Raw genomic sequence first — 18,627 nt, 5'->3', positions numbered from 1 at the left:
GACAGATTCGAAATTCAAATGTAATATTTTTTTATAATTAAGTGTAACAGTATTTATGGCCAGACTAAGTATATAGAAATATTTTTCCTTTGACTTTGACCTTTGAATTTTACGCGTGTAAAGCAGTGGACGGAAAGCTAGTTTAAAATTAAACATTATTATCGCAGTATCGATAGTTATTTAGTATACATAATGACCCATACTCGAAGCTTTCCTCGTCTTTATAAGGCAGTGCGACATGGCCTTGTGAGCGCAGCTCTCAATGAATCACTGTTGCTGGTTTGTTTACGATTGATTTAATGGAATTAATGTTATTGTTTATTGTGTTATTTGGAATGGTTTGAGTGATTTTCGTTGATTACGTAATGTTTGTTTTGGTTTTTTGGTTCACACTGTAATTCCCCCTTTCATGTCTTATTTTTGACCCGTTACCCGTATCGTAATTTAACCATTTACCAAGGTATGATTATTATCAATAATGGCTTAGTATTTTTGTTATAATTTATGAAATGATGAGAGAATATACATGACAATTTTTCTCCATACGCATTATTTTCCATTTTAACGACATTTGTTCATCTTTATAACACTTCATTTAATAAGTAATATATATACAGTTTTTAATTAGTTATTTTGTCTCTATATAATACTAACTGCTATAAAAAGTTGCCTTTATGTTATTCCATTTGTCCAGCTATCTACGTGCCAAATTTCATTGCAACCGGTTAAGTAGTTTCTGCGTGAAAGAGCAACAAACGCACACACATCCTTACAAACTTTCGCATTTATAATATTAGTAGGATATTAGTATGATTAGTAGGATAATCGTACCCTCTTTTAATAATCTTATACCTTTAAACGAGCGATTCTTGTATATATATTTCTATAGCTCTTATATATAAAATTCTCGTGTCACAATGTTAGTCTCTATACTCCTCCGAAACGGCTTGACCGATTCCTCTGAAATTTGGTAAGCATATTGGGTAGGTCTGAGAATCGGCTAACATCTATTTTTCACACCCCTAAATGATAAGAGTAAGGCAGAACAGCGTTTGCCGGGTGCAGCTAGTATATATATATAATTGGAATCTCGGAATCGGCTCCAACGATTTTCATGAAATTTAGTATATAGGGGGTTTCGGGGGCGATAAATCGATCTAGCTAGGAATCTTTTTTAGAAAATGTCATATTCGTGTTTTTTTCGTAGATAGCTGGACAACTGAAATAACACATAGGCACTTTTTATACCGATATTCCTACGGGATACGGACTTACGCGGTTTCAACCGCGGGTCACAGCTAGTACATAATTAAATCTCCAATTATCTAATTTGCTTTCAATCTCAGTGCACCTAACGTGTCACCTGTACGCATGACTCAGACAATGTTTTTATCACATCCGTTTGGCGCCTGATCATTGCTATTGTGATTATTTTCAATTATCATGTAACGTATAATGGTTTGTTTTTTATTGCAATTATAGAAACACCACGCTCGCTAATTGGAGCTATAATAAGTGATGAGAAATTTTGAAAGCATTTCAATGCTATAAAACTAAAAGTTAAATAAATATAATAAGTGATTCTAGTTTGGTATAGTTAAACGATTTTTGTACAGAAAATCTCGAGTTATTTATTATATCGAGTTATTATTAATTTGTTATTAATCTTATACCTTTAAACGAGCTATTCTTGTATATATATATATATATATATATATATATATATATATATATATATATATATATATATATATATATATATATATATATATATAATTGGGATCTCGGAATCGGCTCCAACGATTTTCATGAAATTTAGTATATAGGGGTTTTCGAGGGCGATAAATCGATCTAGCTAGGAATTTTTTTTAGAAACTGTCATATTCGTGTTTTATTCGTGTTTTTTTTCCCTGACATCTATTGGTGAATAGTAATACTATTTTGCTTCGTAGATAGCTGGACAACTGAAATAATGTCATATTCGTGTTTTATTCGTGTTTTTTTTCCTGACATCTATTGGTGAATAATAATACTATTCGCTTCGTAGATAGCTGGACAACTGAAATAACACAGGCACTTTTTATACCGATATTCCTACGGGATACGGACTTACGCGGTTTCAACCGCGGGTCACAGCTAGTTATATGTTATTGTTGATAGAATAATTAAATTTAAATAATTTAGTTCACAAAACACAATGACAGATTTTAATGACATTTATTAATTTCCTGTTTATTTGAATAATATTTCTCTATTGGTCTATTTATTTGTTTCGGCTAATATCCGAAACGATTGTTTTAAACTTAACGGAAAATTTACAGGCAGTGATAGTGTGTCTATGTTTTAAGAAGTAAATTTTATTATGAAAATCTCTTAGGTACTTGGTGATGTCAATACAATACACATTTGATGCGTTGTTACGTCGTCGAGGACTATTACCACAAATTTTAAATTAATGACATTCGCAGTGAAGCGAAGCGAAGGCGTGTCGCTTGTCAGACGTCGCTAAATAATCTGATTCATGGTAGTTACATTAAATAAATAACAGTTTTTCGCGTGGGTTGTTTACCCTTTACGTCTACTCGGGCGATTGCGTCATCTAATGACCATTAATTCGGCGTCATTTTCGTGTGAATGGTTAGTCACATCTTGTTGAATAGATTAGTGTATTTCCTTTTAGAATAATTAGTTAATTAGTTGCAGCTTCTCTGTTTGTTGGTTTTAGTTATTAGGATTTTGCCTTATATATGCCCTTCAATGTGTCTATAAATTGTTGCCTCTGCTCTTGCTTGTGCTTATATATGCTCGCTTGATGTTTGTGGTGGATTGCCAGTGGATCTTAGCGCCCTGTATTGCTTGTTGCAAGTGAAGTCCGCTATGCTACATAAATACTAGATAGCTCCGACGCTAAAGGGACAGCAGACGAATCCTAAAATACACCTGTGGCGTCCAATGGAACACAGTGGAGTTTAGTGGACTACCCCCTTTTACAGAGCAAGTCCGACCCTTCCCCGGGAGCCTTGTTGTTTGAATGTAATAATGGGCAACTGAGCTGGTGGTTTCACCTGATGGTAAGTGATCACCACCGCCGACGAACATTTGCAGTGGTAAGGTCACCGTGAATGATTTGCCCATTTTTAAAGGGTTAAGGATAAGAAAAGAATTGACTACGGGAATATAGGAATGGTCTCCGGCTCCCCCACTCACCGAACGAAACACAGTAGTAGCACGCGTAAAAGCACTCTCCGCTATAAACGGGGATCCATAGATAGTTACTCACGTCGGTGATCGGGTCCCCGCAGCCGTGACACCTCGGGCTGTGGAACTTGGTGTAGCACGGCACGCAGTGCACGCCGCCGTCGTGCTGGTGGAACTTGGCGCCCTCTATCGGCTTGCGGCACGAGTTGCAAGTGAAGTGTTCCGGGTGCCATTTCTTGTTGAGCGCCGTGACTATCTGTAATTCCCGGGGAGTAGTTAGTGACATGCGTTTTTATTTGTAGTCTAATGAATAAAAGAGGGGGGAGTTGTGTAAGAAATAATACAGAGGAAGTAATGTTAGTTATAGATCGCGGTTTGTATGTGAGAAAAAGTCTTTCGTTTCTAAGATCTGTATGGGCTTATATGGGCATATGCACAACATAGATCTATAATAATTTTGTGCATTAAATTACAAAATATTGGGTAAATCGTAAGTTAGTCGTGTAATTACAAATAATGACAAAATTATGTAAAAGCTAGTTTCTTATAGTTAATTTTCAACCGCGCCAAAAGAAAATTCGACCATATTATTTGTTAGGTACGTCAGAAGAATAATCTGCGTGAACCAATTTTGATGATCCTTACTCTAATTAAAAGCTGGTGCCTCCCACGTGGACCCATTTCAATTTTAATCTAGTTCTCAGAATTTAGAAGTGGTTTAGTTTTATGAAAACACCTAACAAGCATATAATATGCGACACCAATAGCTACCTAAGTTATTATTATAGAGCGACTATTCATTTATTTATCAAAACTCTCATCCACACAATTCCCCACATCACGGAACCATTGTAATTACTTCTTTAAGGCTTAAGTCATGACGTCACTCAATAATAATAAATTGATTTGTTTTTGTTTATTGAGTTATAAATAATTTGTGCACTCGGCACGGCCGTCCTTATCAGCGCGGCCGCGGTCCGCGCTGTGTGCTTACACTGGGCGACACGGGTTTGTGATTTGTGTGTTTGTTTTTGTATGCGTATATTGGTTTGTATGAGTGGTCGTTGTATTGAGTGTTATGTACTATTAGTACTAATTACTAGGTTTTGTCCGCAGCCTGGCATTCGTTAAATTCGGAGTAATTAAATAGATTTTTTTATAAATATACAAATTTCTCTTGAATCACTCTATCTATTTAAAAAAAACCCTCTCAAAATGCGTTGTGTAGTTAAAAAGATCTAAGCATACACATGCAGACGCGGGAAACAGCTTTGCTTTATACTATGTAGTGATATGTGTACAATGTTATCACTATTTTATGTGTTTGTATCGCTTTGGATTTCGAAAACAAAATTAATAAGGCGCCTTTTAAATTCTTATTTGCAGTTAATTACAATGCAAATTTTGTGTCATTAAATTTGCATTTTAAAGTTTAAAAACTCGTAAGCTGAAGGTGTTATGAGGCAGATGTTTAAATGCATCTGTTTTCTTAATTGATTTATTCTGAGGGCCAAAAAGTTCAGACTTCTGCGCCCTTTAGACACGTTTTCAGGCCGGATTTAACCCTCAGTGCTCATCTTGGCCGGTTTTCTTCATATATAGACAGTTAATAATAATAATACGGGCTCGTTTTCCGCAACTCGACGTCAAGCGCCTATTTTGCGTGAAAGAAAAGGAGGGGGGTAGCCAGTCAAAGCTGGAACCATCCCAGCTCCTCCATGAAGCTAAGCAGCTTGTGAGGGCTGCTGAAAACCTCAGGGAGGGACCTAGGACAACCCAAATGCCTTGCCCTGTACTCCGCAACCGCCGTGCATTCCATGATCACGTGGGCTGCCGTTTCTTCAGTCGTCATGCACGCTCTACATAACGGACTGTCAGTAATCCCCAAGTTAAAGAGATGCTTGTTAAAGGGACCATGACCTGTAAGGGCCCCTGTAATTGTACGTAATTGTAATCTTTATTTATCTTTATATAGACAGTTAGTCGGAGGAATGTTATGAGCAACTGTTCTGCAAACACTACTCGAGCGGTCTGATGTTTACAGAGATTAGGGCGTACAAACAAACACTCAACTCGATGCAGTGCTTTTAATCGTTTTACTGGGTTCGTCCACTACCTTGAACCTGCGTCGACATGTGTAAGGTGACCGGATAGTGTTTGATAAATGATATCTACTGATATGTTTGATAAACACTACAAATGCATTTGCTTTATCTCAATTATTACTTTTATTAAATACTTGCTTTACCCATGGTGTCACTCGCGTGATAACCGGTTAAAAAGTAGTATATGTGCTAATCCAGACATAGGCATAGCATAGTATAATCTATCTCTGTACCGAATATCATACAGTTATAATAAGATGTTTTCGCGTGACAAACATCCATCCATCCATCCATCCATCCATCCATCCATCCATCCATCCATCCATCCATCCATCCATCCATCCATCCATCCATCCATCCATCCATCCATCCATCCATCCATCCATCCATCCATCCATCCATCTATCCATCTATCCATCCATCCATCCATCTATACAAACTTTCTCGTGTATAATATAAGTAGGATTAATCGAAACATATTGCTAGTTAATATATAGTTTGTACAATGTATCAAAATCAATGGGGGCAATACTGGGATACTGATACTGGGGGCAATACTGGGATAATGGAACATTCAGTATCGTCTCGAAAGACCCTTGCTTTGCGTGTAAGGCAATTTCTCTTTTTTTCTGTCATAAGCGGGCAACTGGGCTAGTGGTTCGTCTGATGGTAAGCGATCATCACCACCCATGAATTATTACCTATCACAATCGATTGTACAATAAATGATATAAAATATGTAGTATAAGACACTTAGATGCGTGTTACGTGTGATTTGGTAATTTTGAAATAGTGTAAATAAAATATACTTACTCTGCCTTGAATGGCTCCATTGCAGCTATTGCAAATTACGGGATCCTTTGTAGCCTGAAACAATAAATGAAATAAATTGTTATCAAGAGCGTGAATAACTTGATAAAGAGATGGTTGAGAATTTTTTAAAGAACAGAGGCGGGATTCGAACCCCCGCTATACGCCGTACCTTGTCAAATGACTTGAATAATGACCTTCCAGCCCCCCGAGATCGTGCCTCAGCTATTTAATTTCTTCTTCTCTTTATGTTTTATGTGTCTAAGGGACACCCCCTTTTTCTGTCCTTTAAACTTCTTAAATTTTATTTTATTTTTCACATAAGGTCGTTACTTGTATACTTAAGCTATATATCATTTATAAATATGTATATGTTGGCGTATGCACAACCTGTTATATGTGACCACAACTTACAATATAAATAAATTCTTACAATATAAATATAAATAAATTAATAGGAGATATTTGTGTATTGCGTTAACAGATTGTATTCAGAAATAAATTCACATTAAAACTCCTTTAATCACGATACAGCGGTGTGTGGGATAATAAGTAACGATTAATGCACAAAAAAAAAAATTATTAGCCATTTCATTGTTTATTCGCAGTGTGTTTATAAATTGTGTTTAGTGTGTGGTTAACCAGGAATGCCGGAATATGTAGGAGTAGCTATTACGACTACCAAGTAATTTATCTTACGAGATTTTTGTTATATACTCGCATACAGTACAGTTTTCTCGTTCGCACACACGCCGTGTGATTTTAAAACGTAGTTTTTGGTATACATTTATACATTAACATTACATGCTATATCAGATACCTTCCTTCCTTTACGATACTCGTATATGGGAACAATCGTGTCTGTTGAAGTCGGCTTAAAGAATCTTATAATCTATGTTTTAAATTGTTATGTAAACCAATGATAATAGAAGGTATTTTGCGTATTATATTTGTGTCGTAAGTCATAAGACAGGAACGATTTGAATCACTGTCATAGCTTTTTAAGATGCCAATTTATTACTAAGGATACTACAAATATGATTCAGATTTAACTATGAATACATTAATTCTCTGACGACAATATTGGCAAGGTATATTCGTGTCAACTATAATTCTGTAATACGATACTCGATCTCCATTATACTTTGTAAATTCAAACAGTATCCATGTTAATATTCAGTCACAATACCGCAAACGAGAGACGATCCTTCCAACAGTCCATTTGACGTGGCATCATTCCAAAATGTACGCATGTAAGAAATGTGCGCTGACACTCATCCAGGCCATGGAAATTCAAAAGAGATCAGCAAAGTATCCGTTGGAATGTAAGCTCTCGGGCTATTAGAACAGTGTCTGATTTCGAATGTAATAGCGGGCAACTGAGCTGGTGGTTCGGCTGGTGGTAAGCGTTAACCACCGCCCATTAACATTGGCATATTGCCGCTACAAATGAGTTGACCGTTTTTAAGGGGTAAATGATAAGGAAACGAATTCCAATGGGAATAAAAAAGGATATAATGTACTAATAAAATCGTTCCCTTATATGGAATAAGGGAACGATTTTATATAAAGGAGCTATTTTGTTAGCTTTACCTGTGTGCTAATTGTAGTTTAATTGCTTTAGAATCTATTTTGACCCACTTTAGACGGAGAGATTTAATTCAAATAAAAAATACTTGTGTTGTTGAAATAACGAAGAAACAATCAACGAAAACTTTGAAAATAATTTATAATCTAGGAATCAATTAATAAACAATAGGTATGTATTATAATTATGAAAAAGTTTAATTCCATTATAAAACGTGTTTTTTAGTTCTTTTTATAAACTACATTTATTGTTTAATATGTGTCCCCCGTGGGCCAGACCACGTGCGCCAATGTAGGGCGTGACACAAGGTCAAGGCGGGCGATTGTTACGTTTTAGGGACGGCCTGCATCCACGATGAGTTGTAATCGACACACGGCATTATCTTGTAATCACGGCCAAGGACGCGGGCTGGTTCCGAGAATGTTTGAGTCATATTTCTTGTTAAATGTTTTCTTTTTGGCGTGGACTGTTTTTGGTACATGTTTGTTTGTGTCTTCGATATTATTAATATATACTTGTTTCATTTATAACTCGTTTTATGTATTACTAGCTGCGCTGCTAGGATAGAATAGTACATAGGTATAGTATTATAGCATTATAGTATAGTATACTATATACTATAGTAGGATAGGATGTTGTAATTTGCAACTAATTGAGCAATTGATACCGAACTGCATTTTATTTTTCAATTAACTTATCATTATGAAAATTTATTTTTATCCGCGGTTAACCACGTAAAAAACAAAACAATCAAAATAAGACAACTGTCGCCATCGAATGTTTCTAGTTAACATATCATTGATTAATTACAATAGAATCGTTATATTTACTGCAATGAAAATTTTAACTCTCATTTCAGCAAGGTATGATATCCTATTATGTTCAGAAGTGATAATTTATTTATAAATACGCCATTTGTTCGTGCCGTTGATCGATTCTCATCGCAGGCTGCTTACATAACATCTAATTATCCGAGTAAACAAGGTTCACATGTCCATTTGTCTATAGTTTATGTTTGTGTACCTCTTAATGTCTTCATTGGTTGCGGAAAAACACTCGTCTCGCACAATTGATTTAGCATTCAGTTGCATTTGCATTTGATTCAACGTACACACATCTAATGGTATCGATATCATTCAGATGACTTTAGATTCTATGATGAGCATACCGCAGCATTGAATATAAAACACATCTATTGAGGGCAAATGTTCTTAAATGATTTGTGTGCCTTTCAAAATTTTCAAGCCGTATATAAGTTAGTTTCTTTGACGGAAGAATGAGATGTGATGAAGTCACGAGAGGTGGTTTATTACTTTTTCGATTGAGATGGTGAGATCTTCAAGAAAAGAGCCTATATGTGTTGTAAATGATTGATCCTTTGTGTAGCGACACGTTTCTGAATTGCACAAGAGAAATGTTTACGCTACAGACTACAACTTTTCAACATCATTCAATTGAGCCTCGCCATCACGGCTTTAACGGAGTCTCTGCCCATTACCATGTGCGATCGCGCATGCCTGGTAAGATCCTCAGCTCTCTACACACTCCGACTCACTGGAGCATTACGCAGCATCACCGCACACAGTTCCGACTTACCGCGAACTAGCGGCCTCCTGTTAAGTTAACGACCATAGCCCTGCTATCAAGAGGATGTTTACAGCAGCATCTATTTATGCAGTAATTACAGACACGGCTTCAGATCCGTTTACGTCTTATCTAATTCTCGGTCATAACTCACCAATCACCAATTATACTTTTCCATTCAAGACATATTCCGAAATCAGCTGCCACGTTATAATTATTATCATTGATAAATTTGAGAGCTTATCAGTTACCTTCAGTTTTATAGCATTGATTATGTTCAAAGGATTAACGTTTTCCTGGATAACAATATGTTCTATATACATATTAAGAATGAAGTCATCATCATCATTCTAGTATCATGTATTTACACACAAAATTGCCCTATTTTGAATACCTTCTCCTAGTATGAAATTCTACAATTATATTCCAAATACCAAGCTAAGTAATCTCGACTCGATTCTATCGCGATTGAAGCGAAAAATTTAGAATAAAAGACGAATTCGTTCCTATTGGAATCAGAGGCTTTAGAGGCTCTAACGAAATTAATTAATTTTAAATCGGCGAAGCAAAGTTTTGTTATGTAGCTGAAATACTTTATTAGTAAATTGATACCTTTACAATTTAAAGGTATTAATCCAAAAAATATCCACGTGATTATTATACAAATATTAACGTGTTAAAAATGTTCAGTAGATACTTATTTTAAAATTAAAAGTCATAACACGATACTGACCGAATTTGCTGACCTAAATCGTTCCAAGTATCGCTCATTTATTTCTCTTATTATTGTGTCTTTTTAAGATTTTGAAATAATAATGAACGCTACAAAATAAAAATCTTCGTCATTTAATAAACCTATATTCAACATCCTAAATACTTGTTTTTTCATTTTTAAATGTTCAATTGCCGTTATATTTTGTATCTTAATTTAGTGCGTCTATAAAAAACTGTAGTAATGTTTACGAGGGGCTAATTGTTGGGCTCCGTGCATTGTCAGTATTTATTGTTGATACATTGTTGACAGTTGCAACATCAATTGTGCAAACGTTACGGACGACCTTCCCAGAGTCCCTGCTGGCCGAAATAGTTCGCGTGGGACGGTATTGTGATCATTCCAGTTTCCACCGGGCTTCGAATTGTTTTATGTTCGAGTTGGTTTCATCAGATTTCATGGTCCGGTCAGTGTCTCGGATGGATTTGGTGGTCATTGGAGCCGTTTGAGTTACGTTTAGGCTGAGTTGAAGATAAATTTAGTTTAAAAAACCATCATTCAGTGAATCACAGAGTTTACGTCGCAAAGAAAATGTGTCATAGCTATCGCTTCTGCACGCTCACGTACACTAAGCTATATATGTACAACACAGCATTTTAGACATGTTTCAAAAATCATAACCCCAAGGACGCACCGCCCACCAGCGGCGTGTCAATGACACACGATCTTTGGCAGGCACCTGTCGAGCGCCTAACAATACGTAGTACCGTGTGGAACGATGAGGTGTCCCGTATTTATAATTGTAATCCAGCCGGAGTGCCGTGGAAATAGAATTTTTAAAACATTCCCGGCGATTTATCAAATGTGGGCGCGATCTGGTTCGCGGTTGCATGTTGTCCGTCCAATTAGATTGGCTGGAATTCGTAGATTGACTTGAAATTGACTTCCTTTGGACTTTATTAGCCTCCACTGTTGCTACTCTCAAGATTTTAGTCATCAAAATTTTTACGACTAAGTCTACTATATTATATTCATTCAATTGACTCCATATACATATATTTAATTTATATGAATTTCTTAAGGATAATACGCGAGAGAACTTATTAAGCGATCCGACATTGATGCTACACTGTAATGTATTTATGTATTGCTATAATATAGCCATTAATCATGTCGGATTTCTGTTTAAATAATTGTGTTTGGACACATACATCAAGAGCTCGTTTGGTCGAGGAATTACATGGAGATTAATATCAACTATTAAGTCTACTTTAAACTCTACTAGGATAATATTCTTGCGCCAAGATTGGCCAGCGGCCAGTTTAGATGATATAATGTTTTCATGTTTACAAGCTTTGTTTCCTACATGAGTGGAAGTATTAGGTTATATCATGCATTTAGGATTTCTATTATCATTAAAAGGCAGTTTAATAGAAATGTTCAAAACAATATGATGGTCTTATCGAAAGTGTCAGGATTAACACTCATCAATAATCTTTAGAAACCGATGACAATAAACTAACGTATATATCAACAGAAATACAAGTTTCGTCTTCCGCATTGACCGTATTCCTTGAAAACGGACAAAATAAAGTTCCCGGGGAAAATTCGCAAAAGAACCTATGTGAACGGTCATTTTTATTGTACAAATCCATAGAGTGCAAGTTCATAGGTTTAACTAGTTCCAAAAATATGGACCGTACATAACTCGAGAACTATTGTATCTGTTAATGCACACGTTCGCGGCATATTTCACACGTCATTTCGGAGTGTAATAAAAGATAAAGATAGCTGAGATGTTATGGTGTAGACTAGACAATATATTGGCGTATTTTCCTCCCGACTCGCGAGTTTTCACGATACATGAATCTCGAAATAGACCTGAGTCACGTTAGTGACCCGACGATTTAGTTATTAGTTTATTATTGAAATTTATTATTTTAATACACTCGGGTTTGGTAATTGCTACTCGTATATTAATGGTATTAGATTCGTGATTATTGTTTTTTTAAGTAAATCTAAATTTTTAAAGGTATCTGCGGATGCTAGGCACGTTCTTCTGTTTTTGTTTGATTCATTTGATGCTCTCGAATTACATATATTTCGTTGTTGGAAAAATGATTATTTGTGTTATGTTTCTTACTTGTTATTTAACTATTTATAACTTAGTGTTTCGCCTATTCGGTAGAGAGATTTCAATAGATTTTTTTTTTTATAATTTATGCAGTTGAAAGAAATAATAGATGGTGTAAAACACGTAAACAGAGACGAGGAAAATAAAGGCCAACACTGTATGGAACTCGTGATGACATCGTTACAATTTCTATTTATTTTCAGTAATATGTCATTGAATGTTCCAACAAGAATGGCGTTAAATTAACATTTATCCTGTAGTTATTTCGAAAACTCCATTCCAAAATTCGCGAACAGTTAACGGTGATTTGGTCTCTAGAAGTTGTAGTTATAAATAGCAACATCGCGTGTTCTGTGTGTGCGTGTCGTCACCAAAACAATGAACACGTGACTATGAGGTTTTGAACTATTGGTAGCCAGCCTACGGGTTTCTCGTCAGTTCCTTCCGGTGTACCGGGTTTGGTTAATGTGGTGGAGTAAAGCGTCTCGACGAAACACAGTGGAGTTTAGTAGGTAGTTCACTATTTCAGTGGGAGTCCGACATAACCCGAAGGTCGTGGTTTGCGTAAAAGTAAAAAAAAAATGTTGTGGAATTATAAGTATGTAAATTTACCTCATAATTTCCACCATAATACCTACATTTTTGTGTTTGTAATTATTACCAATATTGAACTTAATCAACTTATATTTAATTTTATTGAAAATAGGATTGATCATTTTTCCTTGAATTTGAAATTATAGTGTTTAAATCCTGCAATGTAATTTGTAATATCATATATATTATTGTAAATTTAAAAATATTTAGGTGGTAACAATTAAGCTTTAAATTCCGTTCCGTCGTGTTCCGCTATAACATTCAAAAATAAATGTAAAAAACATAATGTATGTTTGTTTGCGTTACGCGTCCGTTGCGTGAAATTTAAAAAAATGTGACACGATTATAAATGTAGTTTTACGAAGAAACGCCCGCGTGTGTTTATCTATGATAATCCACGAGTTCATACCACTTAGCCACTTGTGTTCAATTATAATTCGGTCTGTCTGCTGTGATTATAACTTGCTGCACGATCTATTTCCGTGATAGATCTGTATAATTGTTATTCAGGAATCGTTTCGTTTTAGATTTTCGTTGCTTTAATTTTTTTATAGCGAACAACCGAGCCCATTAGCATATGCGATATACATAGGGATTGTGTATTTGGATATGTATTGCAAGCTTCTAGGACGAAGGGGATAGAGAATGGATAGACTATGGGAATGTGGGAACGGAATGGAAAACGATACGGGCCTCCGGCTTCTCCATTAACCGAACGGAACTCGGTAGCATGCACAGATCTTCGGAAATCGCGCAGCCGCCGACGCGCGCGCAGTGTGGCCGCGCGCGCGTCCTTCCGAAGATCTGTGGTAGCATGCTACTGTGTCACGCGGAATATACAGGCAGGGGGGAGGGGAGAGGGTTCATGGTACTTTTTCAGATGCGAGTTGGTCCAATTCGTGTCGAAACGTGCTCGTGCTCCACAATAAAATGAATGTGAATTTTGTATGATAGAGTATTGTTATGTTCATTAACTAGGTTTGCTAGCGTGGTCTTATAATCTTGTTGTTCACATTTGTTGAAAGCGCGCCGATAGATCTGACTTTGAAGAAGGGCAGGTCGATTTTATTGCGAAGTTTTTCAATTAGTTTGTTTTTATTAGTAACTAGATGTCGCACGCGGCTACGCATGCATGGTTTAAGAAAATTAACAGCGATAAGGTAAAGCACCATCTATAAGAATTTATAAATTTCGGTGTGATTCAATTGCGTTCAGTTCATCTTCCTGTGGGTAAGAGATGTTTACTGCCAGTAAAAAGTAGCCTATGTCACTCAGTTGTAATGAAATTTGGTACGTAGACAGCTGGTCAACTGGAATAACATATAGGCAACTTTTTGTCCTGATACTCCTACGGGATACGGACTTACGCGGGTGAAACCACGGGGCGCAGCTAGTGCTTCTATAAAGTAGTAAACAATGAATCTAATAAAGCATTTTTCATTATTCAAATTCCAATTCATTAAGTGAAAATAGACTTTGAAAGGCCGAGTCAGTGTGGTTTAAATCTAGACCTCAGACATTTAGAAAGTTCTCCATCGAGCTGGGGTATAAAGTTATCGGTATTCGATGGTGTGAAAATGTGAAATGTGATAGGTTCGCGTGTGTGTTTACCTTGTTGCTTTTATTAGTACATTTTTTGGAACGTCGGTTAAAAAAAGTGATTTAAAAGTGCAATCCATAAAGAGCGGGTCCTCTGACAAAGAGTTTTTTCTTAATTTTATAGGCGATCCACTCCACTGTCTTTATAATCCTACTAATATTATAAATGCGAAAGTTTGTAAGGATGTGTGTGTGTGTGTTTGTTACTCTTTCACGCAAAAACTATTGAACCGATTGCAAAGAAATTTTGCTACGTAGACAGCTGGACAACTGGTATAACATAGGTAACTTTATATCCCGATATTCCTATGGGATACGGACACACGCGGGTGAAACCGCGGGGCGCAGCTATTATATTGTATAAGTATCAAATAAATAATTTATATATTTACATATTATAACGCCTGTACGGCAATATTTTGGGAAATTTGATAAGATAATTCTGCATATCTTTATGCACTTTGTCCTAGGGAAAAAATTATACAGTTTTATAAAACAACTAGCTTCACGCCCCGGCTCCGCCCGGGTCGTCCATAATATAAAATCATAATAATTTATATATACATATATATTTAAGTGTTATCTTTTAAGTTAGACCTAACTGCACATGGGTGTGCAAAATTGTTTAGATAGTTTAGGGTGTCCATCGCGGACAAACAACGTGATACGTAGTTATAAAGTATTAAGAAGATGGACACTGTACCGGTTAATCCATTGCTCATAATAAACATTGGGTTTTAAACCCCGATGATTTTGGTGTATAATTTCATGATAAAGTGCTTCATGCATGATTTAATTCAAATCTAACATTGAAATATTATTAAAGTCGTTGCAATTGCATTTAATAATATTACAATGGATTAAGTCACGCAAATTCGCGGGATATGTATTGGTTTGTTTTGGTTTCTCGCAATTGACTATCATTTCGATGTATTCACGATAAGATATGGCCGGCCCTCCGATAATTTTGTGTTTATTGCGATAGTGATAATTCATCGATTCGATTTTCATAATTGTTGATATTATTATATGATTTTGTGTTTTAACTAGCTGCACCCGGCAAACGCTGTTCTGCCTTACTCTTATCATTTAGTGGTATGAAAAATAGATGTTGGCAGATTCTCATTGATACCGGATAAGCACAAAAAATTTCAACATGGGTCAAGCCGTTTCGGAGGAGTATGGCAACGAAAACTGTGACACGAGAATTTTATATATTAGAAGATAGATAGGTTCATCGACTTGCTTGATTTTAACATACATTATTATGTACTGTAACTCTGTACTGTAAAGTTTTATAAAGATAAAAGATTAGGCAGAAACTCGCCTCGGTGATACAGTTCACCATTAGTTCGAAGGTCAGGGTCTGTATTATTTTGTACTACTGTTTCTATTTTGAAATAATAAATAAATAAATAAATTATGTAATTTACTAACGGAGCGCTCTGGCTTCTCCCGCGGTAGGTACATACCTATATATAGCCTATAGCTTCTGGGATCACGTACATACAACGGTGTACATATAACATTTAAAATCTAGTACTCCCTGAGATTCGCGCGTTCAAACAAACAAACTGTTTAGCTGTATATTATAAGCATATATTCATTTTCCTAGTATTGAATTTCTATTCGATTCCTATTTTGAATTTGTTTTTGTCATGCTGCAGGATCTTATTACAGCAAACGATAAATTTCTACTTACAAATTAAGCACAACTTGAAAAGACTGTATGAGTAACATATTCTGCATTAAAGCCTACAATGTACAGCTTTGCTTAACAAGTAACTTAATATTGTATGTTACAAAATAAGTTTAAATGTGATAATTTATGACTAATGTTGTAGAGATAGAAATAAGAATCTCAACTCTCAGTGGCTTTTTATTATGTTGTTTTTGTTAGTCATAATTGTGCAAAATAAACGAATATTTTATTGAAATCGTCGTATTGTGAGATATATTTTATATTCATAAACTTTATATGTCTAATAAAACTGTTTCATTATTAAATTTAATTAATTGTTATATCTTGAGAATTAAACAGAGAACGAGTTCAAACTCACCATAGTTTCGTAGTGACCGAGGTGCGGATATACACAAAACAACACGCCCAACCTCGACAGTATCGCGATACAAACTGAGCTCCTCGTCCGCGCGCTTTTAGTGATGTACCGATGGGTCGTAGTTTATCGACTATCGCAGGATTCGTGACACGTCACGTCACTCAGTCGATATGGGGATGGAATACAACGAAATGTACATGTTATCGACGCTGATTTGAATGCAAAAGCGTTAACAAGTTATCGTGACGTGTATTGATCGTTATCGTGGATGAAGTGGGTGTATTAATTACGATTTTTTTTTAACACGAATACATTAATGTGTTGTCTTGCTATACTAATGTATAATGATGAAGAGTTTGTTTGTTTGCTTGAACGTGCTGAATTATGATTTTCACTCAAATGGTAAAGAGATAGGTTGAAACCCGAGAAACTGTAATTTTCTACGGTAGTTTTTAGAAGATATTGATGTTGATTTGAAAAATACTGCATTAATTAAATTCATCGCACGTGAGTTAAATGTACCAACTGTCTTTAGTTCGACATTCGGCGTACGAAATAAAATTAACTCCCTACCTGGAAATGCTAATTTCGTCAACGTCTTTAAAAATAAATATATAGTTAATTCACTTAATTAATCACAGTGGCAGAAATAAAACACCCACTTTATGATATTTTTTTTTTAAATATGTAAATATCAATTGATTTATTATAAAATGACAATTTGTCGATAAAAAACTATTAGAACGTAAAAACATCGAGCGCTGCGCGCGTCACTAGCTGAACACGGCGAAAATAATGTTATCGCCGATGACGCAATGGCTGCATTTACAAGGAATTGCACGGATTCGAACCGGAGGATCGGAGGAGATGCGAGGGATAAGTGAGGGTGTTACTTGCATTCATTTTAAATTTGTTAGTTTCATTTGAATATCACTACATAGTACAAGACAAAATCGCTTTCCGCTGTCTGTGTGTGTCTGTATGTTTAGATCTTAAAATTGCGCAACAGATTTTGTTGCGGCTTTTTTTAATAGATAGAGTTGTTCAAGGAAGGTTAATATTATGTATAATAACAACCATTGAACTTCTCCGAAATTAACGCTTGCGAAGCCGCGGGCAGAAGCTAGTAAAGTATAAAATAAGTCTGGACATGAAAAAATATATCATAGAAACATTTACGATCGAAAAATCTTAATAAATTTTTTGTTCCACTAAAGTGTTTACTATTTCTATTGTAATATGTTAATTTACGTCTGTGTGTCGTATGGGAGGCTGTCACTAGGGACAGCCTCTGTGTAGCCTCTGGACCTTGGTCAATGCAAGGTATGTTATATAGCTTATCTCACGCACAAAGTATTATAGCTAGGGAAAACTATGTATAGAAAAGATATTTGTTATTCATTCAGAAGCATATATCAATCTGTTTGACTCCTGCTTGACTCCAGTTTTGCTGGAGACTGTGTGACTCCAGTGAATGTTGATGATAAATTTAATTGCGCGATGATAAGGATCGACCATAGTCATTGTTTCGCTCATTATAAAGCGAAACATACCTAAATACATAAGATTCCCCAGTAATATGATCAGATTTCCCCTAGATACGAACTGGTCCAATGACTATAGTCATCACAAAACAGATAAAAGAAATTAGAAAAAATTAAGTTGCTGATCTGAATGAGACAGCCGGTCGCTGATTTTTCCCACTATTTATTATTACAATGCGCGATCTCTCGTTCAGTACAAGTTAACGATCGAAGAAGTCTATGCATTGCAAGCAATGTATAATATTCAATTTGAAGTTGTGTCGTTTTTGAAAACATATTCGTAGAGGTTGACGTATGCGCATTTTCAAATTGATTAGCGCAGGTGTACAGTCCACACGTTCTTTTAACCTCTTATTGTCTGATCTGTTGTAATCATCATCCACTTATGGGGAGCTTCTGTTTTAGATTTTTTTCTCCTCTCTTTATATGAGGCTATGTTAAAGAAGTTTTTTTTTAAGTTTATTTTTCACGAATACTATAGAAAATAGAATGAAAAAAGCTTGGACTTAATAAGAAGTCTCGACCATTTTTGTATATTACTCATAAGTTATTTTCATTTTACTTTTATGCATGGACATTGTTTTGGTATTAATGTTGTAACCCCTGATAAGCAGGAGTAAATTATTTATTTATTTATTTATTTAAGGTTCACCAACAGGTATTACATTAAAGAAATTATATCAAGTAAATACAAAAAAA

General features: G+C 35.5%; 1 protein-coding gene across 1 annotated transcript; it reads right to left on the bottom strand.

The window, feature by feature from the left end:
* Window positions 1-3,130: 3,130 nt before the first annotated feature.
* On the bottom strand, window positions 3,131-16,508 carry LOC119830847 (transforming growth factor beta-1-induced transcript 1 protein-like). The gene is made up of 3 exons (XM_038354010.1): window positions 16,385-16,508; window positions 6,117-6,170; window positions 3,131-3,454 (listed from the first exon to the last, which is right to left on the bottom strand). Exons 1-3 carry the CDS (start codon window positions 16,385-16,387, stop codon window positions 3,146-3,148), a joined length of 366 nt encoding a protein of 121 aa, XP_038209938.1. The 5' UTR covers window positions 16,388-16,508; the 3' UTR covers window positions 3,131-3,145.
* Window positions 16,509-18,627: the final 2,119 nt, after the last annotated feature.

This window comes from Zerene cesonia, chromosome 12 (assembly GCF_012273895.1).
Source record: "Zerene cesonia ecotype Mississippi chromosome 12, Zerene_cesonia_1.1, whole genome shotgun sequence".
Taxonomy (NCBI): Eukaryota; Metazoa; Arthropoda; class Insecta; order Lepidoptera; family Pieridae; genus Zerene; species Zerene cesonia.
Note: the sequence above shows the minus strand (reverse complement) of the source record. Positions and strands in the feature narration are given on the sequence as shown.